The sequence below is a fragment of the Leucoraja erinacea genome, chromosome 9 (assembly GCF_028641065.1).
Source record: "Leucoraja erinacea ecotype New England chromosome 9, Leri_hhj_1, whole genome shotgun sequence".
Taxonomy (NCBI): domain Eukaryota; kingdom Metazoa; phylum Chordata; class Chondrichthyes; order Rajiformes; family Rajidae; genus Leucoraja; species Leucoraja erinaceus.
Genome location: NC_073385.1, coordinates 9717967 through 9745455, shown reverse-complemented (window position 1 = coordinate 9745455; position 27489 = coordinate 9717967). Strand labels below are relative to the sequence as shown.

The 27489-nt window shown below is 46.4% G+C and overlaps 1 protein-coding gene across 6 annotated transcripts in view; it reads left to right on the top strand.

Moving 5' to 3' along the window:
- The window catches only part of ccdc85ca (coiled-coil domain containing 85C, a), a 191762-nt gene extending 164273 nt beyond the window's left edge, over positions 1–27489 (top strand). For 2 of the 6 annotated variants that reach the window (XM_055640107.1, XM_055640105.1), the window contains 3 exons: positions 10446–10547; positions 12015–12116; positions 18175–27489. In XM_055640107.1, the coding sequence (XP_055496082.1) occupies positions 10446–10547; positions 12015–12116; positions 18175–18264 (294 nt within the window). In that variant the 3' untranslated portion in view covers positions 18265–27489. The remainder of the gene's footprint in view (positions 1–10445; positions 10548–12014; positions 12117–18174) is intronic. The other 4 variants (XM_055640109.1, XM_055640108.1, XM_055640111.1 and 1 more) reach the window with 2 other exon arrangements.

Sequence of the window (27489 nt, the reverse complement as noted above, 5' to 3'; positions counted from 1 at the left end):
ATCTCCGCACCCTTTTCCAGCTCAACAACATCTTTCCTCTAACAGTGTGATCTAAACTATGCACCGTACTCCAAATTCAGCTTCACCAATGTCATTGGTGAAGTTGATGTCTGTTTAAGCAGCCTTTCCAGCCTCTTTCACATTGCAGAAGTTTGATGTTTCATTTTTCGTGAAGGACTAGGTTCTTTTGAAAACAGGAGAAGCACTTCTGTTCTGTTTAGTTTATTGTCACGTGTACCGAGGTACAGTGAAAAGCTTTTGTTGCTAACCAGTCGGTGGAAAGACAATACACGATTACAATCGAGCCATATTGATACCTGATAATAACGTTAAGTGCAAGATGAAGCCAGTAAAATCCGATCAAAGATAGTCTGAGGGTCTCCAATGAGGTAGATGGTAGATCAAGATGGCTATATGGTTGTGGTAGGTTGATTCAGTTGCCTGGTAACAACGGGGAAGAAACTGTCCCTGAATCTGGCGGTGTGCGTTTTCACACTTCTATACCGTTTGCCTGATGGGAGAGGGGTGAAGAGGGAGTGGCCAGGGTGCGACTCGTCCTTGATTATGCTGCTGGCCTTGCCGAGGCAGCGTGAGGTACTGCATAAATGGAGTCAATGGAAGGGAGGTTAGTTTGTGTGATGGTCTAGACTGCGTCCACAATTAGCTGCACTCTATTGGGGTCCTAGATGGTGCTGACGGGGTGGCATGGTGGCGTAGGGGTATAGCTACTGCCCTACAGCGCCAGAGATCCAGGTTCAACCCTGACCACGGGTGCTGTCTGTACGGAGTGTGTATGTTCTCCCCATTCGTAGTTGAATTGGCTGGGTATAAATGTCGATCGTCCCTTGTGTGTGTAGGATAGTGTTAGTGTGCGGGGATCGCTGGTCGGGGTGGACTCAGTGGGCCGGAGGGTCTGTTTCCGCTCTGTATCTCTAACTAAACTAAACTGTTCCCAAACCAAGCTGTGGGAAGCGTAACCAGAAAGATCATGAGTATTGGATTTGTGCTGGTCTGACCTCTCGGATGAGAAACAATCTGCCGCCTTTGGTCTTTGAGAGCTGAGAATGAGCAGCGACTGATGGAGGCAGTTAACAGATGCAGATTATTATTGCAGGAATGAGTCACTCTCCTGATGAGAACAGATTTGACAGCTCCATCCACGTGGCTCTACCCCGACAGTTCATGGGGCCGCTTCAGTGGCTTCAGTCTAGTTTAGTTTCGAGATACAGCGCGGAAACAGGCCCCTCAGCCCACTGAGTCCGCGCCGACCAGCGATCCCCGTACATTAACACTATCCTACACACACTAGGGACGATTGACATTTATAAGAAGCCAATTGACCTAAAAAACCTGTGCGTCTTTAGAGTGTGGGAGGTAAACCGAAGATCTCGGAGAAAACCCACGCAGGTCACGGGGAGACGGTACAAACTCCGTACAGACAGCACTGGTGGTCGGAATCGAACACGGGTCTGCGGTGTTGCAAGCGCTGTAAGGCAGCAACTCTACCGCTGAGCCACCATCCTGGCCAAATATACTTATTGTATGTGTAGGAAGGAACTGCAGATGCTGGTTTAAACCGAAGATGGACACAAAAAGCCAGCTGTCCGACCTTCGGACCTTCGCTTAGCGCCCACAACACCACCAGTACTTGTCATGGCCGATCATCGGATGGGGTGCCGGACTTTGCATGCAGCAGAACACAAAGCCCAGCCGGCGGGTCAGCTGAGGAGATTGAAGGAGGCGCAAAGTCCAGCGCCCAGGCCAAAGCTCCTCAGCTGGCCCACTGGCTGGGCCTTGCGTGCGGTCCAGCACCCGGGCCAACTCATCATTCACCCAGCCACGGCCGAGTCGGTCCACGAATTGCCGTCAGGAATTTGTCCCTTATTTGGGAGTGAGTAAAGTTGGCAACCCTAATTGGAAGATACAACATGGAAAACAGGCCCTTCGGCCCATCCGAGTCCAGGCCGACCATCGATCACCCATTCACACTAGTTCTATGTTATCCCACTTTCTCATCAACTCCTTGCACGGTTGGGGCAATTTACAGAGGCCAATTAACCTGCAAACCCACGCCTCTTTGGGATGTGGGAGGAAACCCCGGAACACCCCTGAGGAAACCTATGCGGTCACAGGGAGAACGTGCAAACTCTACACAGACAGCACCCGAGGTCTGGATAAAACCCGGGTTCTCTGGCTCAGCGAGGTGACGGCTCTAACCAGCCGGCTAAGTGCAAACTGGCTGCTGTAACTCTGATTACACTTCAAAAAATGAACTTCATAACTCATTAAGTGCTTGTAATGAGGTGACAAAACATGGATGATGAGAATAATTAAGTAACTAACCAATTAATCAGTTTTTGGTAGCATTGGATTAGTTCCATGTCTTCCAAAGAAGTCATGTGAATATTTGCATCAGGGGGTAGAGACAGGTCAGCTTCATGGAAACCAGTACCCCGACCATACAACGTGTAGGAAGGAACTGCAGGTGCTGGTTTAAATCAAAGATAGACACAAAATGCTGGAGGAACAGCGGAACAGGCAGCATCTGCGGAGAGAAGGAATGGCTGACGTTTCGGGTCGAGACCTTCTTTAGTACAGTGTTCCCTTTTCCGGGCCCGCGGGGGGTGGAGTGCATCCTTAATAAGGATGGGAATATAGTTGTTTCAGGAACATTTGTTTTCCTTGTATTGTGGTGGTGGTGGGGATTGTTTTGAATAATTTAGTATTGTACATATTATTGTAAATAGTTAAATATATTATTTTTGGTTGCAGCTCCACTTGATCCGCAGTGTAGTGTTTGCTGCTTATAGAGTGATAGAGTGATCCAGTGTGGAAACAGGCCCTTCGGCCCAACCTGCCCACACCGGCCAACATGTCCCAGCTACACTAGTTCCACCTGCCCCGCGCTTGGTCCATATCCCTCCAAACCTGTCCTATCCATGTACATGTCGAACTGTTTCTTAAACGTTGGGATAGTCCCAGCCTCAACTACCTCCTCTGGCAGCTTGTTCCATACACCCACCAACCTTTGTGTGAAAATGTTACCCCTCAGATTCCGATTAAATCTTTTCCCCACCTTGAACCTGTGTCCTCTGGTCCTCGACTCCCCTCTTCTGAGCAAGAGACTCTGTGCATCTACCTGATCTATTCCTCTCATGATTTTATAGACTTCTGACTTGTGGAGAGAAAGATAACTCCAATTGTCAATGCCAATTCTCCTGCAAGCTTAAGGGCCAGTCCCCCTTGCCGATTTTGTTCTGCGACTGCCGGCATAATTGACTGACGTATATCAGGTCACCGAAAAATTTGCGGCGTGACGCGACGTGATGACGTATTGGCGCACGATGTTTTTTCAAGTGTCGCAATATTTTTTTTGTCGCCGCTGGATTTTGAAATGTTCAAAATCTTTTGGCGACACTGATATGTCGCCCAAAAAATTGCCAAGTGGGACAGGCCCTTTAAGATCCTGAACAGCCACGAGCTAAATTTAAACCACTAATTAATCTGAAAGCAACTCAAGAGCGGACACTGCACATTCCTTTGTTGGACTCTTCTCGGTTCACTGGCCCGACTCAGTGTTCTGCCCACACATTTCAACAGTCACAATGCCTTCTTTACAGTTAACATCTTTGTTGGGGGATAAAAAATAACCCCTGTGCTACTTACCGGAAAGGCACTGCGTGGTGATGTCAAGGCTCCTGTTGCTACGCTTGGGAGAAACAGAGTAAATGAAAGAAAGCTGTTTCAATTAATAGACAGAAAATGCTGGTGTAACTCAGCGGGACAGGTAGCATCTGTGTCGAGAAGGAATCGGTGACCTTTCGGGTCGAGACCCTTCTTCGGACCTGAGGGAGCATCTCGACCCGAAACGTCACCCATTCCTTCTCTCCAGAGATGCTGCCTGTTGCCTGAGCTACTCCAGTTTGTTGTCTGTATCATCGGTTGAAACCAGCATCTGCAGTTCCTTCCTGCACATGTTTCAATTAATGTTTGGATCAAGGACAGAGTCACAGATTGAAACTTTGGGGCGAAAGATGCAAGGGAGATGTGAGAGGCTTTTTTCCAACTCAAGGGAGCGGTTAGGATCAGGAGCTGACTGCCTGCAGCTATACTGAAATAGAGTCACAGCACCTTCAGTAAGTAATTGGATAGGCAGTCTTGGGTGGATAGTTTGCAGGGCTATGGGGAAAGAACACACAGCGTCTGAAGACCCGAAACATCAACCATCCTTTTTCTCCAGAGATGCTGCCTGACCTGCACATATCCCTCTATACTTGTCCTATCCATGTACCTGTCTAAATGTTTCTTAAACGTTGCCATAGTCCCTGCCTCAACTACCTCCTCCAGCAACTCGTTCCATACACCCACCACCCTTTGCATGAAAAAGTTGCCCCTCAGCTTCCTATTAAATATTTCCCCCCTCACCTGTAATCCACGTCCTCCGGTCCTCGATTCCCCTACTCTGGGCAAGAGGCTCCTGATACGTGAACCTGATGTATTCCTCTCATGGTTTTGTACACTATAAGATCACCTCTCATCCTCCTGCGCTCCAAGGAGTAGAGTCCCAGCCTGCTCAGACCCTCGAGTCCAGGCAACATCTTCGTAAATCTTCTCTGCACCCTTTCAGAGCACTATTTGAACATCGGGCGGCGACTGCGGGTGCTCGGAAGGCCCCGACCACTGATGAACACGGAGGGGAGGCTGGCTGGACTATGGTGCCATCCTCACCTTGGTGCCATTTATGTTATGTTGGGTCGTGGGCTTTCTGTGTTTGTGCTTTTTTAAAATTTAATTTCAATTTTATTTTTAATATGTTTTATTATTTATTTATTATTTATTTATTTTTTATGATTTTTTTTTGTGATACTGCCTGTAAGGGAAATTCATTTTGTTGTCTCAAATGACAATAAATTTGAATACAATACAATACAATTTTGAGGAAAAGGGGAGTGCATCCAGACTGATTGTTTTTTCATTCGACATTGCATTGAAGAGGATCTCGGTTTAGTTTTATTATTGTCACGTGTATTGAGGGACAGTGAAAAGCTTTGTTTTGCTTGCTATCAAATCAAATCAAACAATGCTACACTTAAATACAATCAAGCCAAACTCAGGTACAAGAGGCAGAGCGAAGGAAAATTTAGAGTGTAGAATATAGTTGTCAGCATTGTACATACATCCATTCTCACGCGGTTATGCAGGGAATCGAAGGATATGGATCAACTGCAGGCACAGGAGATTAGTTTAACGGCATCATGTTCAGCACAGACATTGTGGGCCGAAGGGCCTGTGCCAAAACTGTACCATGTTCTATGGGTAAAACAGCTGATCTGGCTGTTATCCCATTGCTGTGAGAACGACTACACTTCATTGTCTGCAGGATATTTAGTTCAGTTTAGAAATACAGTATGTAAACAGGCCCTTCGGCCCACCGAGTCCGAGCAGACCAATGATCGTCCGTTCACCAGTTCTGTCCTACACACCTGGAACAACTTACAGAAGCCAATTAATCTACAAACCTGCCAGTCTTTGGATTGGGGGAGGAAACCGGAGCACCTGGAGAAAACCCACGTGGTCACGGAGAGAACATACAAACTCCATACAGACAGCACCCGTGGTCAGGGTCTAGCCTGGGTTTCAGGCATGTGAGGCAGCAACTCTACTGCTATGCCACCGTGCCATCCTTTGTTTGAAGCCCGAATTGACTGAAATAATTTGAAAACACTGTCGAGGACGCTATGCAAATGCAGGTTTAGTTTAGTTTGGAGATACAGCGTGGAAACAGGCCCTTCGGCCCATTGAGTCCGCACTAACCAGCGATCCCCACTGGGGACAATTTTACATTTATACAATTATACCAGGCCAATTAACCTACAAAGCTGTACTTCTTTGGAGTGTGGGAGGAAAACGAAGATCCCGGAGAAAACGCACGCAGAAGGTACAACGTACTCTGTACAGACAAGCACCCGTAGTCAGGATCAAACCCATGTCTGTGGCGCTGTAAGGCAGCAACTCTACCGCTGCGCCACTGTTTAACGACACAATTTTCATCGCTGACCTGAAGGGAGTCTCCTAACGGTGACAGCTCCATCCCAACATGTTATTCCAGCTGTAGCTTTGGGACATTTCAGCTAAACGTCAACTGACAATAGAGTTTATATTATCTTATCTTCAGTAAACTGTGCAGCTGATGCAGGTTCACTTGTCCCAAGGGAAGCGAGGAGCATGTTGAATAAACTCATCCAAGCTGTTTTTATCTACTTGAAAGATTATTCTATGTCTTTTTTTCCTTCTGACAATGACACAAATATGTATCAGATTGAATCAGAAAGACTCGTTGCCTGGAGGTTGGTGTCTTATTACTAGGCTTAATTACCAAGGTCAGAGTTTAATTAGTAACTTGTTTCATTTCTCCTCACTGTTGTGCTGCCTGGATGTTGACTGACGGAGTTAGGGAATGGGCTTTTGTTCCTGGTGTGTGATAGATTCTCTCTACAAAACATATACAATTCTTAAGGGATTGGACAGGCTAGATGCAGGAAAAATGTTCCCGATGTTGGGAGGGTCCAGAACCAGGGGTCACACAGTTTAAGAATAAGGGGTAGGTCATTTAGGACCGAGATGAGGAAAAACTTTTTCACCCAGGGAGTTGTGAATCTGTGGAATTCTCAGCCACGGAAGGCGGTGGAGGCCAATTCACTGGATGTTTTCAAGAGAGAGTTAGATTTAGCTCTTAGGGCTAACGGAATCAAGGGATATGGGGAGAAAGCAGGAAAGGGGTACTGATTTTGGATGATCAGCCATAATCAAATTGAATGGCGGTGCTGGCTCGAAGGGCCAAATGGCCTACTCCTGCACCTATTTTCAATGTTTCTATGTTTCTACACAATGAAATGTAATTAAAATCCAGTCACCTTTTGAACATAACCACCGGCATCAACGTTCCTTCACCTTGAGTGAAGTGTTTGCAAACATTGACTTGCAGCATCAGGAGCAGCACAGTGGCACAGTGGTAGAGTTGCTGCCTTACTGCGCTGGTGACCCTGGTTGGATCCTGACTACGGGTGCTTGTCTGTACAGAGTTCGTACGTTCTCCCCATGTCTAGGTTTTCTCCGAGATCTTCGGTTCCTTCCCACACTCCAAAGACGTACAGGTTTGTAGGTTAATTGGCTTGGTATAAATGTAAATTGGCCCTAGTGTGTGTAGGGTAATGTTAATGTGCGGGGATTGCTGGTTGGCGCTGACTCAGTGGGCCGAAGGGCCTGTTTCAGCTCTGTATCTAAAAAAAAAACTAAAACATGTTAATATACAAATTATACTCTCACCACATGAACTTGAAGGGAGCAGTGAAATGTTGTTGTGGCAGTGAAAATAGACACAAAATGCTGGAGTAACTCAGCGGGTGAGGCAGCATCCTTGGAGAAAGGGAATGGGTGACGTTTCTGGTCGAGACCCTTCTTCAGACAGAGAGTCAGGGCAGAGGGAAACTAGAGGTATGAAAAGGCCAAGGAGCCCACAATGGTCCATTGTTGGCTGTGGAGTAGGTGATAACGAAGGGATGCCCTCAGTGAAGCTAGTAGCTACTATTGTGGGGGAGAGGCGGAGAGGGAGGGGTTGCAAGGGTTACTTGAAATTAGTGAAATCCATATTCATAACGCAGGGTTGCAAGCTGCCAAAGTGAAATATGAGGTGCTGTTCCTTCCAATTTGCGCGTGGCCTTGCTCTGACAGTGGAGGAGGCCCAGGACAGAAAGGTCAGTGTGGGATCCTGATACTCTAGGGAAAATTTACAGGGGCTAATTAACCTCCAAACCCTTACGTCTTTGGAATGTGGGAGGAGACCGGAGCACCCGACGGGAAATCCACACGAGGGCACGGGCACAGGCAAAATTTGCAAACTCCACACAGACAGCATCTGACGTCATTAATCGGGTGTGGGCTGCAGATTCAATAGTGGTTTTCCAAAGGGAGCTGGATAAGTAACTGAAAGGAACGAGTGCACAGGGCCAGAGTGAGAGGGGCATGTAGGGTGGGACCAGCTAGACTGCTCTTGTATAGAAGGTCGACACAAAGAGCTGGAGTAACTCAGCGGGTCAGGCAGCATCTCTGGAGAGAAGGAATAGGTGACGTTTCAGGTCGAGACCCGTCTTCAGACTGAGAGTCAGGGGGAGAGGGAAACGAGAGATACAGACGGTGATAAAAGGAGATGTAGAACAAAGAATGGAAGGTATGCAGAAAAGTAACGATGATAAAATAAATGGGCTATACGTTTGTATAAAACTGGTATGGACTGAAATAATCTAATAGCTTATTTCTATGTTGTTGGCATCTTGTGATTCTATCATTAGCAAATGGCTGCATTTGGATGCAATTCAGCTCAAGACGTCAAGAGAAATGACTGGAACTCCCAGTGTTATTCAGTGACTTGTCATTTAAATATGTCTCAGCCCGTTCCCCGTGTAGATGCACGGCACTTAACTCACCCTTTCCCTCTCTCACATTCCTCTCTGTTGCTTCTCCCATTCTTCTCTCGCTCCAGCTCTCGCTGTCTGTTCCATCTCCCACTAGTTGCATCTATTTATTTCCTCTTCGTCCCAACTTTCCCTTCCCTCTGTAGAAACAAGGACATGATAATAGACAATAGACAATAGACCAGGGGTGGGCAAGCTTGTTCTGCATAGGGGCCAGGATGCATGTCTGTGAGTGGATGGCGGGCCACATTTATCACGTGTACACATAGATCCCGCCCCCAGATGGCAGGCATCAAATCACATGTTCACATAGATCCCGCCCCTTCGCGGACGCCACCCGGAGCACTTTCTCCTAGTTATGGGCGCTCACGAACATGGCGCACCTACGAACCATTGCCTTGGCTCTGTCCTGAAGGCGGTGGGTCAGATACTCACACTCACTCGTCCCCGGCCTATTGGGGACGACAGATGGCGCAATGGGCTAAGTGTTCGGCTGGCGACCGGAAGGTAGCCGGTTCGAATCCCGCTTGGAGTGCATACTGTCGTTGTGTCCTTGGGGCAAGACACTTCACCCACCTTTGCCTGTGTGTAAATGTAATGTAATTATGTGAAGCACTTTGGGGTCAATGCAAGTTGACTAAAAATGTGCTATATAAATAAGATTATTATATATTATTATATTATTATTGAGAGCCCCGATCCCGACAGTGAAGCCCAGGCACAGAAGGTGCGCGGCCATGCTGGCGGCTTTACGTAGGATGGGGTACAGAGCTCGTAGCGCCCCTCTCGAGCGATCGGCCCCTCTCGAGCGATCGGATGCGCTCAGAAGCTCCACAACTGCGGCTGCCAGCGCAGGCCTCCTTGTGTCACCGCGCCTGGGCGCCTCGGGCCCGGGAGGTACCGGAGATGACGGTAATCTGTGGGCCGGATTACTATGGGGCGGATGTTTTTGGGTTAGGGGCCGCATTCGGCCCGGGGGCCGTAGGTTGCCGACCCCAGCAATAGACAATAGGTGCAGGAGTAGGCCATTCGGCCCTTCAAGCCAGCACTGCCATTCAATATGATCGTGGCTGATCATCCACAATCAGTTCCTGCCTTCTCGTCATATCCCCTGACTCCGCTATTTTTTTTTTTTAATGTTTATTTTATTAGAAGAAATTGTACAAGAAGAAAGCAGTCGACATAACAATTATACAATTTTCGTACAGCTTCAGTTTTAACATTTTGTAAACTGATAAATGAATCGGAAAAAAAAGTAAAAAGGAAAGAATGAAGAGAAAGAAGAAAGATACAAAAAAGAGAGAAGAAAAAACTCCGCTATCTTTAAGAGTCCTCTCTTACTCTCCCTTGAAAGCATCCAGAGAATCAGCCTCCACCGTCCTCTGAGGCAGAGAATTCACAACTCTCTGGGTGAAAAGGTGTTTCCTCTTCTCCGAAATGGCCTACCCCTTATTCTTAATCTGTAGCCCCTGGTTCTGGATTCCCCTAACATCGGAAACAAGTTTCCTGCCTCTAATGTGCCCAATCCCTTAATATTCTTATATCTTTCAATAAGATCTCATCCTTCTAAATTCCAGAGTATACAAGCCCAGCCATACGATGGTCCTGACATCCCGGGAATTAGCCTTGTGATGCTGGTTTATGAAAGCAAAAAACTCAACAGGTCAGGTAACTTGTTGCCTGACCCGTTGAGTTACTCAAGCAATTTGTGTCTCCCCCCCCCCCCCCCTCCTTCTCTCTCTAGTTTCCCCCTTAGTCTCCCTCCTCTTCTCCCATTCTTCCCTCTCCCCAATATTCCAACCACCTCGCCCCCTTCCTATCTCAGCCCATCCCTTACCAGTCTTTCTCAACAGCCTTCCTCTTCACCACCTCTTCCCTTGCTGTTATTGATCGTTTTTTCCCCATTATTTCCCTCCCCGCGCTGACCCTGTTTCAAGGCACCTTGTCCTCACCACTCTTGTGTTCTTTAAACAGGGCGCTCCACGGCTGGTGACTCTAGACCCCAACAATCCAGTGCTGCTGCCTGGGCTCCTCCCCAGTGCCCAAAAGCCTGAGGCTGTAGTACATGCAATGAAGGTAAATAAAAAACACCGGACATTTCTCGACAAAGATGTGTTTATTCATCTTAAGATATATTCCTACCCAAAATTAGCTGGTTTGGGACTAACCGAATAAATGTGCCAGGAACCTCTCTTCAATTATAGGTTCATAAACTCACAAGTGATAGGAGCAGAATTAGGCCATTCGGCCCATTAGGTCTACTCCGCCATTCAATCATGGCTGATCTATCGTTCCCTCCCAGCCCCATTCTACCATAACCCCTGAAGCCAGTACTAATAATCAATAATTTCAATAAGATTACCCCACGTTCTTCTAAATTACAAAGACAACTGATCCAACATCTTTAGCTGCCTCTGATCAGCATTGCTCTGTGATCCAGCATTGAAACGATGGGCCAAATGGCCCCTCTCATTGTCATACGAAAATATGACAGCTGTCCATGTTCTCCAGAGATGCTTTAGTCTAGTTTAGTTTATTAATTTAGTTTAGTTTAGAGATACAGCATGGAAACAGGCACCTCGGCCCACATTGGTCTGTACCAACCAGCGAGTTACTCCAGCACTTTGTGTATTTTCTTTCCAAACTAGCATCTGCAGTTCTTTGTTTCTAAAGACTAGGCTTTGTTATGCTTCAGATAATCAGGTTTTTGTTGTCATTGGAAAGAACCGCACAGCTAGACTTTTGGTCATTATCTTGTCGTGGAAATCTGGGATTCTTTCCCCCAGAAGACAGCAGTCAATTGAAAACAGGGAATGGGGATTATGCCGGGAGCCCCTGTTGGTCGCCACATCTCCTTTATCTATCATCCCTTCCTGCCCTGTAACCAACTAAACCAGCGGGGATCAGACCTGGGAATCCTGTTCCTTTCATCCCTTTAATCAATTAAATAACTGAACAAACACAAACCCAGCTCGGGAACGAATAAAAAACTGTGTTTTATTTGTAAGAAACTGGAACGGTAGCTGCCAACATTTGGACATTTCCAGGGCCATTAGTTTTGAAGCAATTTTGAAGCAGGTCCACCACCAATATTCCGACACCCATGCTTCCAGAACCTTTCAGGATGATCTGTTTTGCTGGAGCAACCTCCAAGAGGCGTCCAACGGTGCCGAAATGGACCACAGGGGAGGGGGGCCGAGATGCCGGCCCGCAAAGCCGGCCGCGGAAGTCGGCGATGGGAACGGATCCGCTGGCTCCAGCTGAGCCAGAGTCCCAGAGCCCTGGCCCCAGGAGGCAAATTCACCCCGCCGGTCGGCGCGGAAGTCCCGATGAGATCGAGGTCGGCCATCTCACCCGGCCGAGGCGGCATGTTTCCGATGGGAATACCGTGGGGAGGATTTAATGTGCACTCTACTAATTTGCTCCAGGTTAAAGGAGGTGCCTTTAATTGATTTTAACCAGTACCAGAATATCGGTGGTGGACCGGTACACGCCACTTAGCGTCTCGCCACTGCTAATGTTGTACACAATTTGGGTTTTTAGGTCCTGGAAGTCCATGACAACCTGGATAGGCAGTTGCCAGAAGACTGTGATCATGATGACCTAAGTGAGAAGGAGAAAGCCATTGTTCGCGAAATGTGTAACGTAAGGACACCTCCGCTCGGTCCACTTAAACCTACCCGATCTCCCGGTTGCTAAACCCTTTTACTCTCTCTGACCTTTCTGTCCTGGGCCTCCTCCATTGTCAGAGTGAGGCCCAGCCCAACTTGGAGGAACAGCACCTCATATTTAGTTTGGGCAGCTTACACCCCAGCGGTATGAACATTGACTTCTCTGACTTGCTTTCTCTCTCTCTCCATCCCCCCTTTCCCTTCCCAGTTCTCCGACCAGTCTTGTTGTCTCCGACTACATTTAATCTCTGTTTGCTTTGTTGTTTCCTTCTCCCAGCTAACAATGATCTATTCTATATTTTCCTTGATTTTTATGCCCTTTGTCCTGTTTTCACACCTTACACTTCCTTATCTATGTATCTTCCTCTCCCCTGACATCAGTCTGAAGAAGGGTCTCGACCTGAAACGTCATCCATTCCTTCTCTCCATAGATGCTGCCTGTCGCACTGAGTTACTCCAGCATTTTGTGTCCATCTTGTGTTTAAACCAGCATCTGCAGTTCCTTCCCACACATAAGGACTCTGTTGTATGAGTTACAATGCAGGACCCTGCATCAGAATCTCAGATTCTGAACATTTGCTCTGCAACAATAGACAATAGGTGCAGGAGTAGGCCACTTGGCTCTTTGAGCCAACACCGCCATTCAATGGGATCGTGGCTGATCATCCACAATCAGTACTCCATTCCTGCCTTCTCCCCATATCCCCTGATTCGTTAAGAGCCCTATCTAGCTCTCTCTTGAAAGTATCCAGAGAACCGGCCTCCACTGCGGAAGGGATTTCCACAACTCACAACTCTCTGTGTAAAAAAAGTGTTTCCTGGTCTCCGTTCTAAATGGCCTATTCCTTATTCTTAAACAGTGGGCCCTCGTTCTGGACTCCACCAACATCGGGAACATGTTTCCTGCCTCTAGCGTGCCCAAACCCTTAATGATCTTATATGTTTCAATAAGGTCACCTCTCATCCTTCTAAACTCCAGAGCATACAAGCCCAGCTGCTCTATTCTATCAGCATATGACAGTCCCACCGTCTCGCGAATTAACCTTGTAAACCTACGCTGCACTCCCTCAATAGCAAGAATGTCTTTCCTCAAATTAGGGGACCAAAACTGTACACAATGCTCCAGGTGTGGTCTCACTAGTGCCCTGTACAACTGCAGAAGGACCTCTTTGCTCCTATACTCAACTCCTCTTGTTATGAAGGCCAAGACACAGAGAGTGGTGAATCTGTGGAATTCTCTGCCACAGAGGGTAGTTGAGGCCAGTTCATTGGCTATATTTAAGAGGGAGTTAGATGTGGCCCTTGTAGCTAAAGGGATCAGGGGGTATGGAGAGAAGGCAGGTACAGGATACTGAGTTGGATGATCAGCCATGATCATATTGAATGGCGGTGCAGGCTCAAAGGGCCGAATGGCCTACTCCTGCACTTATTTTCTATGTTTCTATGTTTCTAACGTCATTCGCTTTCTTCACTGCCTGCTGTACCTGCATGCTTACTTTCATTGACTGATGAACAAAGACCCCCGGTTCCCATTGTACTTTCCCTTTTCCCAATGACACAATTTTAGATAATAATCTGCCTTCCTGTTTTTGCTACCAAAGTGGATAACCTCACATTTATCCACATTAAACTGCATCTGCCCACTCACCCAACCTGCCAAGTCACCCTGCATTCTCTGGGTGACTTGGACTAAAACGCAGACTGCAAAGCTATCCAGGCACTCCCCGCCTTACGTAAGGGTTACGTTCCATGAAGATGGACACAAAATGCTGGAGTAACTCAGCGGGACAGGCAGCATCCCTGGAGAGAAGGGACGGGTGACGTTTCTGGTCGAGACATTTCTTCAGACTGAGAGTCAGGGGAGAGGGAGACATAGAGATATGGAAGGGTAAGGTGTGAAAACTAAATCAAAGGGGACGAAGTTCAAGATCAATGATCATGGATCATTGTTAGCTGAGGGGAAGGTGACAACGAGGCATACAATCAGTAAAATGTAATGAGGAGGACAGTAAAACTAGTGGGAGAACTGGGATTGGTGGGGGTGGGGTGGTGAGAGAGGGAAAGCAAGTGTTACTTGAAGTTAGAGAAGTCAATATTCATACCGCTGGGTTGTGAGATGCCCAAGTGAAATATGAGGTGTTGTTTCGTGAAGTCAGATTGTACATGTCAGAACCTCCATCCCCATCCCTTGCCCAAAATAACTCACGGAGTCTCAAGAAAGGTCCCAACCCCAAACTGCACCTGTCCAAGTGCTGCCTGTCCCCCTGTCCCTCCAGCACTTTGTGTCTGTCTGTCACTGAGAGTATCATTGGTGTCTGGCTGCGCCCAGGGCACTTTCTGCAGCGAACAGCCTTCTGGTCGGGACCTTTCTTCAGACAGACATCCTCTGGAGGACATGGATGGACAATGTTTTGGGTCGGGACCCTTCCAAATCTGAGGAAGGATATTATTGCCATAGAAGGAGTGCAGAGAAGGTTCACCAGACTGATTCCTGGGATGTCAGGACTGTCTTATGAAGAAAGACTGGATAGACTTGGTTTATACTCTCTAGAAATTTAGGAGATTGAGAGGGGATCTTATAGAAACTTACAAAATTCTTAAGGGGTTGGACAGGCTAGATGCAGGAAGATTGTTCCCGATGTAAGGGACGTCCAGGACAAGGGGTCACAGCTTAAGGATAAGGGGGAAATCCTTTAAAACCGAGATTGACAAAATCTGACAAAGGCTCTTTGGCCCGAAACATAAACTCTTGTTCTCATTGCTACGTATTTCAAGCATTTTCTGTTTTTTTATAACAGGAGGATTTTGTCTTTGTACTTTAATTGTAATGAGCAATAGTGAATTGACAGAGCTTGTTCTCCAGCCCTTTTCTTCCACTTTGAGATCAGAAAAATCAGGAGGGATGAAATGATTCATAATTACCCGTACGCTGTGGATGGCTCGATTGTAATCATGTATAGTCTTTCCGTCGACTGTAGAGCAAGCAACACAAAAGCTGTTCACTGTACCTCGGTATATGTGACAAAATAGTAAACTAAACTAAACTAAGCTTTACCCCATCAGATAAAACGTGTAGAGAAAAAATGCAGATGCTGAGCAGACGAAATGTGTAGGAAGTGCAGATGCCGTGTTGGAAGGAACTTGTCTCGACATGAAACGTCACCCATTCCTTCTCTCCAGTGATGCTGCCGGTCCCGCTGAGTTACTCCAGCTTTTTGTGTCTATCCCCATCAGATAGAATCGTGTTTATTCTGGCTTGAAGCAAGCGCTGGTATTGGAATCAAGTCGTGAGCACAGACGTTGATTTAGACTTAAACCAGTAGAGAGAGTAACTCTGTGGAGATGGCGCCAGGGTGCCGACATCACAAGTGTTCATTATTCCGAGTTACTGAATTAAAATTAACGCAGAAAACACTTGGCAGGTTAGACAGTCTCTGTAGGTGGAAAAACGAGCGTAATATTCTGGGCAGGTCAGCTTTGGCAGAACATTGTATGAATCTGGGCCCCAGCTCTGGAATTTCCACGCCTACTATGTATTCAAGAGAGAATTAGATTTAGCTCTTAGGGATAACTGAATCAAGGGATATGCAGAGAAAGCAGGAACGGGGTATTGATTTTGGATGATCAGCCATGAGCCAACGGTGCTGGCTCGATGGGCCAAATGGCCTACTCCTGCCCCTATTCTCCATGTTTCTACTCTTTCTTCCTTTAAAATGCTCCTGAAGAACCTATTCCAATGACCATTACCTTGGTTGTTTCTCCTCAAATCACTTTGTGCTGCCTGGGCTCAGGTTTTATTTCATAACCTCTGTGTAAATCAGCCTGGGATGTTTACCCATGTTACAGATGCCAGGTTGGTGTTAACTTCAGTGGAGATAGCAGAATCCCCGACTTCATTGGGATTTCAGCACCATTCAGCGAGATGAATTTGCCCCCCTTGCAGCCGGGGCTGTGGAGGTCCGGCCCGGCCGGAGCCGGCAGATCCGTTTCCATAGCCGCCTTCCGAGGCCCACTTCCGAGGCCCACTTCCGAGGCCCACTTCCGAGGCCCACTTCCGAGGCCTGTTTCTCGGCTCCTCCATTCCGCTAACGTTGGACTCCTCTCGGAGGTCGTGACCTCTGCTGGTCCAGCAAAAGGCGCAAGGTCAGGCCACATTTGGAGTACTGCGGGCAAATTTGGACCCCGTATCTGAGGAAGGATGTGCTGGCTCTGGAGAGGGCCCTGAGGCGGTTTACAAGAATGATCCCAGGAATGAGTGGGTTAGTATCTGATGAGCGCTGGACAGCACTGGGCTTCCACTCGCTGGAGTTTAGATGGTTGAGGGGGGACCTCATTGAAACTTACAGAATAATGAAAGGCACAGATAGAATGGACGTGAAGAGGATGTTTCTGCTGGTGGGAGAGTCTCGGGCCAGAGGTCATAGCCTCAGAGTTAAAGGGCGCTCTTTTAGAAAAGAGGTGAGGAGGAACTTCTTTAGTCAGAGGGTAACTCATTGGCACAGAGGGCTGTGGAGGCCAAGTCAGTGGATATTTTTAAGACAGAGATAGACAAATTCTTGATTAGTACAGGTGTCAAGGGTTATGGAAGAAGGCAGAAAAATGGGATTAGGAGGCAGAGATCAGCCATGGTTGAATGGTGGAGTAGACTCGATGGGCCGAATGGCATAATTCTACTCCTATAACTTGTGAAAATGGATGATCCAGAAAGGATCTGGAATCAAGGGTGCCGGAAAATCGGTGACCGAATACATTCCTCCTCATCTGTGCCATAAGGTGGCATTTCCTTGTTCCAAAATTATTTTGATTCACAGCTTAAGGATAAATCACAGCTTAAGGATAAAGGGGAAATCCTTTAAAACCGAGATGAGAAGAACTTTTTTCACGCAGAGAGTGGTGAATCTCTGGAACTCTGCCACAGAGGGTAGTTGAGGCCAGTTCATTGGCTATATTTAAGAGGGAGTTAGATGTGGCCCTTGTGGCTAAGGGGATCAGGGGGTATGGAGAGAAGGCAGGTACGGGATACTGAGTTGGATGATCAGCCATGATCATATTGAATGGCGGTGCAGGCTCGAAGGGCCGAATGGCCTACTCCTGCACCTAATTTCTATGTTTCTATGTTTCTAAAATCAAAAAACCCACCCCAGTTCTAGACTCAGCCACAAGGGGGAGCATCTCAGCATCTACCTGAGAGAGACCGACCTGTCAGAACTCTCTTTTAACAAGAGCTCCACGATTCAGACAAAAAGGAGGTAAAATATAGTGGGAAGGAGAGAGAAGGGGTGAGTGGGGATCTGATCAGCTTTGACGTGTGTGGGGAAAGATAAAGAGAAAGGGAAGTTTGCGTGATTTGGCTGGGATGTGTGAATGGTAGAACCCTACTGCTCTCCTCCCTGTAATGGTCATGTGTCATTAGTTTATTATCACGTGTATCGAGGCACAGTGAAAAGCATGTGTTGCGTGGTAACCAGTCAGCAGAAAGACCATACATGATTTCAATTGAGCCATCTACAGTGCACAGTTACATGATAAAGGGAATATCGTGAATAACATTTAGTGCAAGATAAAGTCCAATCCAAGATGGTCCGAGGGTCTCAAATGAGGTACACAGTGGTTCAGGACTGCTCTCTAGTCACTGGTAGGATGGTTCAGTTGTCTAATAACAGTTGGGAATAAACCAGTCCATGAATCTGGAGATAACAGCTGTGATAAATGTCCCTGAATCTGGAGTTTTCAAGGGAGAGTTAGATTTAGCTCTTGGGGCTAAAGGAATCAAGGGATATGGGGAAAAAGCAGGAACGGGGAACTGATTTTGGATGATCAGCCATGATCATATTGAATGGCGGTGCTGGCTCGAAGGGCCGAATGGCCTACTCCTGCTCCTATTTTTCTATGTTTCTATAGAATTTTGTTTTCATTTTTCTGTTTTTTCTTTTGTTCCTTTTTCTTTTTTCTCTTTCTTTTTCCTTCTTTCCTTCCTTCTATGAGTGGGTATGGATGAGGGTTTGCTGATTTGTGCATTGTGTGTCTTTCAGGTGGTTTGGCGTAAGCTTGGAGATGCAGCCGGATCGAACCCGTCCATCAGGCAACATCTCTCGGGCAATCAGTTCAAGGGACCTTTGTAGTGCTGTTGCCCCTGGAGGCCTGGAAGCCTGGAGGCCAACAGCCTGCTCCAAGAAGCACATTCATTGCATCAGTACACGTGAACAAACCAGGACCTCAGAGAAGTGTAACCCCGGCCTTTGACCCACCGTGGCCCTCTCCACTAACCTGTACATGAAGAACGGTGACACTGTGCTGGGGACTGCTGCAAACTGACTGACCACAGTGTAAATTACTCATTTTCGTGATGGCTGACTGTACACACAACACTTGTAAGGTGTACCACACCACATTGTGCAGTCACATGCATTGATGTGATGGAGATTGAGTGGTGAGATGCATCTGAAAGGATTGATTGGTGTGTAATCTTGAACCACCTTCCCATCGCCGCTCCCTGACTGACCCATCCACGTGGATGATCGATAAGACCGCATCATAAGCAGGCTCCTTTGAGTGCGTTGTCTCTTCATTAAATTCCTAGGTTGGACAGGTTGCAAGCTGCAAGGTCCCAGTAAGATGAATGGATCCATGAATTCTTCAGTGAGATCAAGGTGAAAGATGAAGCCACTTTCCCAAGTACAGGAAAACCCGGCCCACAAGTACATTGGCCTCCCATTGTGTAGATGTACAGTTATGGCTGTGTGAACCTACAGCTAGTCCTGGAATAACAATGATATTGACTCGTATGGGTCTAACACAAGAGACAAGGCCTCCTCCCTTGTTGAAAAGTATGGCCGATAAAAGTATAGTTTTTTAAGGAATAGAAGTTTAAAGGGACAGTATTCTTTTCTTCTGATGGTATTTCTTGCTGACGTTAGTCTGTGCAGAGTGTCCTCTGTCTGCGGTAGGAAAGTATCCGCTGATCGCCAAGCTGCTCCATCTCGGAGAAGTGGGTCAAAACCCACGTGTTATTTCTGGAATGGATGTGGATGTGAAACAGATGAAGGAAGATGATGGAACACAACTTGTGGCCCCGTAAAATCAGCTTTGAAAGTGACCAAACCCACCGGTAAAGCTCGTGGCAGAAGTCGTGCAACGTCTGCCTCCACCCTTGCCCGCCCGCTGCCACGTTCCAAGCCCAGCCTGACTCCCGCACGGAACACTGCCTCTTCAACAGACGGAAATGGTTGTGGTCGAGCGGTAACGTCGGAGGCTGCGGGGGTGAAAGTGGCACGGTGCCAATCACGCCATGCACGAGCGACTCACTTCAGCTCAAGTGCTAAACCATTGGCAAATGCTAGCGACCAGGTTATTGATGAGTGTCGTGTGCAATTTCAGGAATTTTCCAAGTCGGGTTGAAATAAGAATTCACACAAGAGATAATCTGTCAACTCACGACGAACGAGGTTGTTTTCATAACATTGGGAGGAAAGGATTATTGAGCTTGGGGTATCTTCAGATCCCAGTGTGTCACTGCATGGAAAGGTCTATAGCCAACAATTAACCCCCACATGGGTCATTCTTTTCCTCTCCCCTCGCCCAGTGCTCTGTTCACTTTCATATTGAGCATATTATTATCTGGTAACCAAATTTGTGAATGAGTTATAGAGACACAGAGCATGGAAACAGGCCCTTCGGCCCTGCTCATGCGTGCCAACCAAGACTCCTAGTCTCATTTGCCTGTGTTTGTCCACTATTCTCCTAAGCCTCTCCTGTCCATGTCCCCGTCCAAATGTCTTTTAAATGTTGTCATTGTACCTGCCTCAACCATTTTGAAATTCCCGATATTCTCACTTACATTAGCGAGGGAAACTATAGTTGTGTGCACTGAAGATTTGTATAAAGAACGCAAGGTGATTCCTCAGTCTTTCACGTACAGCCCAGTATTATGGTGTTCAAAGGTCTTAGAGTCACAATGCGTACAGCAACGTCCAAGAAAGGGTAATCAGATAAATCATGATGTTACCTGTTTTGACGATATGGCTAAAATAGAAATGTTAGTTGGGATTTCTGCCGGCACTTCAGATAGTGCCATGGGATATTTAGCCCCAGTGCACACCTCATTGTAACCTTGTCTGATGAAGGGTCTCCCATTCCTTCTCTCCAGAGATGCTGCCTGTCCCGCTGAGTTACTCCAGCATTTTGTGTCTATCATCAGAACAATGTTTCTTTAGTCCATTGAGACACGGTATCTCAATGTGTAGGCAAGAACCAGATGCCGGTTTAAACCAAAGATAGTCACAAAAAAGCTGGAGTAACTCAGCGGGTCAAACAGCAGGTCTGGAGAAAAGGAATAGGTGGCATTTCGGGTTGAGACTCTTCTTCAGACCTGACCCGAAACGTCACTTATTCCTTTTTTCCAGAGATGCTGTCAGACCCGCTGAGTTACTCCAGCGCTTTGTGTATATCACAGGTTATCTCTAGACAAGGCTCACGAAACGACTACTCACATTCATGTAGTATCTTTAAAGCTGTAGAATATGATCAGCAAATATTGATTGGGCCAAAGCAGATGGGAATAGGAGAGTTTCTATAAAAAAGGAAACTTTTAAAAGAGTTTGGCAAGAGGTAAGAAGTTTGAGAGGGAGTGGGTTCCAGAGTTTGGTGCTTGGACAGCCCTTGTTCAGCTGAAGGAAACAGGGACTGAGTGAGGGACAAGGAGATCTCACACGACTGCGGTGATTTAACAAGGTGGCTCGCCACCACATTCGGAAGTGGGCAGTAAATAATTGTCTTCCCAGAGATGCCCACACTATAAAAGTAAATGGCTTTCTAACATGCCATCGCCGAGCTGTGCCAACTCTGTGGAATGATTTTCATTCAAAATTACACAATGCAGTGGGTGGGGACTGCAAAGATTGTTGCGAATTTGCTACGGATTCTCATCTCCGCCAACTAATCCATTGTTCACTCTTGCAGCGGGCTGAAGATTTGCTTAACATTTGACGAATCAATCTTTATCAAATTCCCCCTTCCTTGCTCCCTCCCTCCCCCCAAACTAATCTCACCGCCCTGACCTCAGGCATCAAGAGCTAAATAAACATTTAGATTTGCCTTATCTAACCTGCTTTATATATTAGTGTTGTACCCAGGCAACACATGTCCATTGACAGATTGAATCTGTCTCTGCCGCTGCCTGGTTTGATTGTGTAGGCACTTGACTGCCAATCCCAAGTGATTTGTGGTTGGGAGAATGTTTATTTTGCTGGCTTTGATTTCCCCGCGCCAGGAGTCAATGTATCTCCAGTGAAATCTGACCCGGGTAAGTCTGAGATAAGAAGCTGAAGCAAATTGGCAGAGAAATGTGTATCTCCACTTAATTTAGAGTATGATTTGGGATTCTACCGTGAATCAAATCGTTCCATAAAGAGGCCCTTCGCCAGTTCCAAATTACAGTCGGATCATAAGGGTTGCACGATGACACAGCGGTAGAGTGGCTGCCTTACAGCGCCAGAGACCCGGCCTCGATCCTGACTACAGATGCTGTCTGTACGGAGTTTGTACGTTCTCCCCGTGACTGCGTGGGTTTTCTCCGGGAGCTCCGGTTTCCTCCCACACTCCAACGACGTGCAGGTATATAGGTTAATTGGCTTGGTAAAATTATGAATTGACCCCAGTGTGTAGGATAGTGTTAGTGTTTAGGGATCGCTGGGCGGCACCGACCCAGTGGGCCAAAGGGCCTGTTTCTACGCTGTATCTCTAAAGTCTAAGGTAGACACAAAATGTTGGAGTAACTCAGCGAGACAGGCAGCATCTCTGGAGAGAAGGAGTGGGTGACGTTTTGGGTCGAGACCCTTCTTGAGACTCAATCTGTATCAACCTGTAGATGGGTCTCGACCCGAAACGTCACCCATTCCTTCTCTCCAGAGATGCTGCCTGTCCCGCTGAGTCACTCCAGCATTTTGCGTCTGCCTTTGATTTAAACCAGTGTCTGCAGTTCTTTCCTACACATCTCTAAAGTCCAAATCATAATATTTATACCCTGAGTTTTATTCTGCACGAGAGCTACAATGAGGTTGACCTAAAGTATACTGCAAATAAATTTGGTGTGAATTGGGCTGGAGAACGATAGCAGCCAAAGTTTGATCTGTTGGTTATCACAAGGTAAAGATGTCACATTCATTCATCATATGCAGCGAGGGTGGAATTAGTATGTGCGTGAGAGAGATCACTGCAGTCGTCTTGCTGACTGCATCCTAAGTGATGAAATGTCATTTAAAAGGCAGCACCGTGGCATAGACGTGAGCATTGGTGACACACCGCTCCTGGATTTGATCCTGACCTTGTATGCTTTTATGTGGGGTGTCTCCCTGTCACCATCTGGGCTTTTATTGATGCCATCTCCCAAAGACCCATTGCTAGATTAATTGACTACTATCAATTGCCCATAGTGTAGATTAAGAGGCGGCACGGTGGCGCAGCAGTAGAATTGCTGCCTGACAGCATCAGAGACTCTGTCTGTACAGAGTTTGTACGTTCTCCGGGTATTTTTCTCCGGGTATTCCGGTTTCCGTCCACACTCCAAAGGCGTACAGGTTCGTAGGTTAATTGGCTTTGGTGAAATTGCAAATTGTAACTGGTGTGTAGGACGGTGCTAGTGCACCAGTTGACCGCTGGTCGGAGTGGACTTGGTGGACCGAAGGGCCTGTTTCCACACCGTATCTCTAACGGTCTGAAAAATCTACTGAAAGAGACTACCAAAGGTATAAGTCCAGCGTGCGGGCCCCTCAGTGCTTGGTCACAGTCGTGGTCCAGCCAGTGTGTTCTGAAAACAACTTCATCCATTTAATTTGTCTACAGCAAAGGGTATTCTGTTTCAATCTGATCTTCGACTAAACTAGAATTTTGATATTCAGTCCAACACTGAAGGCAACTGCATATTTATGCACACTAATGCTTGTAAATGTACTGTTCTGAAGGTGCTCCAAACCCTGAGTTAAAATGTTTCTTGTACCTCAGAATATAATAAGTAGCAAGCTATACACTGGAAATTGGAGATTTCCCAATACAATTGTGTTCTGACATTATAATATTTTAATAAGGCCACAGTATAAATTTATCATGTTATATCAAATATATATATATATCTATATATGATAATGTCGATGTTTTGTTATTGTTGAAATGTTTCTTCCTCTGTGAAAGGGGGGAGTGCCCCAGGCCTAATCTGCTGATAAGTGTGATTTGTTTGTTGAAGTGGGTTCAAAAATAAGCTGGTACAATTGCAATACTTTTCTTTTCCATGCCATTACATCGATAGGTTGCAAAGTTCTCCATCAAAAATAAATTAGCCAGAGGAAGATCCAGTCCACTTATTCCTAAAGGTTGAAAGTTACTGCGAGTGACTCTATACCACGGCTAACTTCACTTCTCTCCTTGAGTCTGTGGATGATGGATTGAGGTTCATAGACGGAATTTACTCAAGAGACCTTGATCCCATTTTAGACAAGCCGAGCACAATCATTGTCCAGGAGGAATAAATGAACTCCCAAATATCTTAGCGATGCCACATCATTCAATTTTTAAAAAGCTTCAATTATTGATCGCTCTTCAATAAATGCAGGTTGATTATAATTTGGTTGGGGGGGGGTGTGGGAGTGGTTGACAACTAAAATTTTAAATTGGAAACTTCTAGGGCGGCGCGGTGGCACAGCAGTAGTAGTTGATGCCTTACAGCGCCAGAGACCCGGGTTCGATCCTGACCATGGGTGCTGTCTGTATGGAGTTTGCACGCACTCCCTGTGACCGCGCGGGTTTTCTCTGGGATCTGCGGCTTCCTCCCTCGCTCCAAAGATGTACACGTTTGTAGGCTAATTGGCTTGGTGTAACAGGGAAATTGTCCCAAGTGTGTGTAGGATCGTGCTAGTGTGTGGGGATCGATGGTCAGTGCAGACTCGATGGGCCGAAGGGCCCCATTTCTACGCTGTATCTCCAAACTAAACTTTCTCAAAACACTGATGGTTTTTCGTTCTGTTTACGAGATGAGATTAGAGGCATCTTTGAAGACAAATTGAGTTTGATTACCCTGAGCTAACAGATTGTAACTGAGGGATCGCTGGCAATTAACCCATGGGGCTTGGGTGATGTAGTCATTAATCCCACTGCTTGAACTTAGGCATTCATTCAAGCTCGGTCACTCAATGCTATCAGTGTCCAGCAATCAAAACAGACTCAAAAAGCTCGGGTCTTATTTATCGAGCATCTCCTTATCACAGCACACTGCACATTATCTGAAAAATAACCAAGTTATAAAAATGTTTTTTGGTGCTGATCTGAAGCGGATAAAGATACAAATAGTTTGATCCAGACTAATGTGAGGGAATTAAATTGTGAGATCCTCAGTTATTATTGTGTTGGCATGTTTTACAGCATAAACGTTTCCAATGTGGTAATGCGTTACTTGGTCATAGTACACTAGTGTAATCGTTCATAGTGGTTCAGAAGCCCATTTTGCTAAAAGTAGTTGTGTACACATTGCATCGTTTAACCTAAAGGACAAGTTAAAATCTCTATTAACTTCAGTCTTACCATATTTCCACACAAAAATGGTCATCCTTACAATTCTGTGACTTAGGGTCGTTTGCAAGTGATAGGAGCAGAATTAGGCCATTCAGCCCATCAAGTCCCCTCTGCCATTCAATTGTTGGGTTGATCTATCTCTCCCTCTCAACCCCATCTACAGAACATCTTGTAAAAATCAGACTGGGAGTCTGTGTACTCACATAGTATTACGATCATCATAAACCTGTACTAACTGTGGGACTGCATGCTGATCTTTGTACTTGACACTAATTTACACAGGTTGGCTCAAGATGAATACTCTTGGGTAAGTGGCTTCAAGTGTTTACCTATCGAACTTTTACAATTCTAATTGCCTCCTCCTATGGCAGATCAACAACTCGTATGGATTGTCCTTTCTTTCCCCATTTGCAAGTAATCTTGTATTGGCAAAATAGAAATAGCCTTCACTTCACTGATAATTAATTATCCTTCTCAGGAGGATAACAGTAACAGCAGTAACTGAGTTGCCTGTGTGTGTTTCTCACTCCAGATCTGTGGTATAAATGCATGTCTTTAGTGACGTACTGAGGAGAACGTCCCCTGTGGCATAGTCTGATAGTATTAAGCCACTTAAACCTAAATATTCCAGTTTCAATATCTGGACGTTTCACTCCCTAAAGGCACGAGTGAATGTTGGGATAATTGAAGCTTTCAAGAAGAGATCAAGAGGTTTTTGTCAGATGAGGCCATCAGAAGACACTGAGCTAAAACAGGTGGTTAAAACTGATCCAATTGCTTGTCCCAAGGAGTTGAATGGCTTGTTCCTGCTCCTGTGTACCCTGGTCTGTACCGAAGATGGATACAAAATGCTGGAGTAACACAGTGGGTCTTGCAGCATCTCTGGAGAAAAGGAATAGGTGATGTTTCAGGGTCGGAACCCTTCTTCAGAGACTGAAAGATAGAGAAGGTCAGAACAAAGCAGGGCAGCAACAGATGACCTCTGGAAGGGGGGAGCCCATAATGTCCCACTGACAAAGAGTTGGAATAGGGAGAGATATGAAGGCACAGATGAGAATTTTACCAGCAAACCATTGCATAATCGGAAGCCAATGTAGGTCAGAGAGCAGAGGACTGAAGATGAATGGAAGTCGGTGAGAGTAGTGCACAGGAGCAGAGTTTGGGATGAATTCTAGTGTACAGAGAATAAAATGGGCACTCCATCCAAGCGAGGTCACACACATTAGTCATTAACTTTGAGCTTCAGGTCAGTGACTGCTATTCTTCTCCCTGAATCAGATGGGCATGAGTCCAATCCAAATTTCCAGCCAGTGTTATGTTTGCAAACTAACAAGCAGAAGATGACTAATAGGCCTGAACATGATTATTTAAGCCGAAGTTAGACACAAAATGCTAGAAGTAACTCACGCAGCTTCTCTGGAGAAAAGGAATAGGCGACCTTTCGGGTCGGGACTCCTCTTCAGACAGATTATTTATCATCAGTGGTTGCTCATTAAGGCACCAGTTGGAAGAGCCAACGCCTTGCCGTGTTGTATCCAATGGAACAGCAATGTCCACCTGGCACAAATCCAGTGAGCTGTCGTATCAGTTCCTCACAGGCTCATTTTCATCCCTAACTCTGAAGATAAATACATGCAGACAATGGTTTTTGGACCAAGGAAGAAGATTTTAGTTTAGTTGAGAGATGCAGTACGGAATCAGGCCCTTTGGCCTACCCAGTTCATGCCCACCAGCGATCCCCGCACACCAACACTATCCTACGCACTCTCCTAGGGACAATGCACAATTTTAACAAAAGCCAATTAACCTACAAACCTGTACGTATTTGGAGTGTGGGAGGAAACCCGTAGTCAGGATCGAACCCGGGTCTCTGGTGTTGTCAGGCAGTAACTCTACCACTGCGCCACCATGCTGCCCATTTTACATTGTAATATTAGTAGGAACATGAAGTGTCCGTGTAGAGATGCTGCAAGTCCGGCTGAGTTACTCCAACATTTTATGTCCTTGCAGAGATCCCTTACAAGGTTCTGGCCTCTTCCTACCTCCAGTCCCTCCCCCTCTCCTCTACTTTCAGTCCGAAGAAGGGTTCCAACCCGAAACATCACCAATCCATGTTCTCCAGAGATGCCGCCCTGACCCGCTGAGTTACTCCAGCACTTTGATCTCCTGCACAAGTTGCTCACCAATTTGTCCAATGGTGCAAACATGCCCATCAACACTGTTGCCTCTGGTCAATACTCCTGAAGCACACCTGAAGCCATTCTCAAGGAAAGAAATGTGGGGAAGTTCTTCCCAAACTCCCCGAGACAATCAACAAACTGGAGAGTTCACCATGGGACATCACTAGATACCCCATTCCATGTCCCCATATGCTCCAAAGACACTGAGAATATAAAGATTCCAAAAGACATCTCAACAGTCGCAAACTTCATCTCCCATGTTATCTTGTAGTCCTCAGCTATCAGTATTTAGACAGCACAGTGGAACAATGGTAGAGTTGCTGCCTTACAGCGCCAGAGACCCGGACTCGATCCTGACCACAGGTGCTGTCTGCATGGAGTTTATACGTTCTTCCTGTGACCACCTGGGTTTTCTCTGTTTGCTCCCAGTATCCGCTCACACTAAAGATGTACAGGTTTGTAGGTTAATTGGCTTTGCTTACTTGTTTAATTGTCCCGAGTGCACGTTGGTGAGTGTATGAGGGTGATCGCTGGTCAGCGCGGACTCAGTGGGCCAAAGAGCCCTGTTTCCACGCTGTGACTCTAAAGTCTAAAGTCAAAGGCGATCAG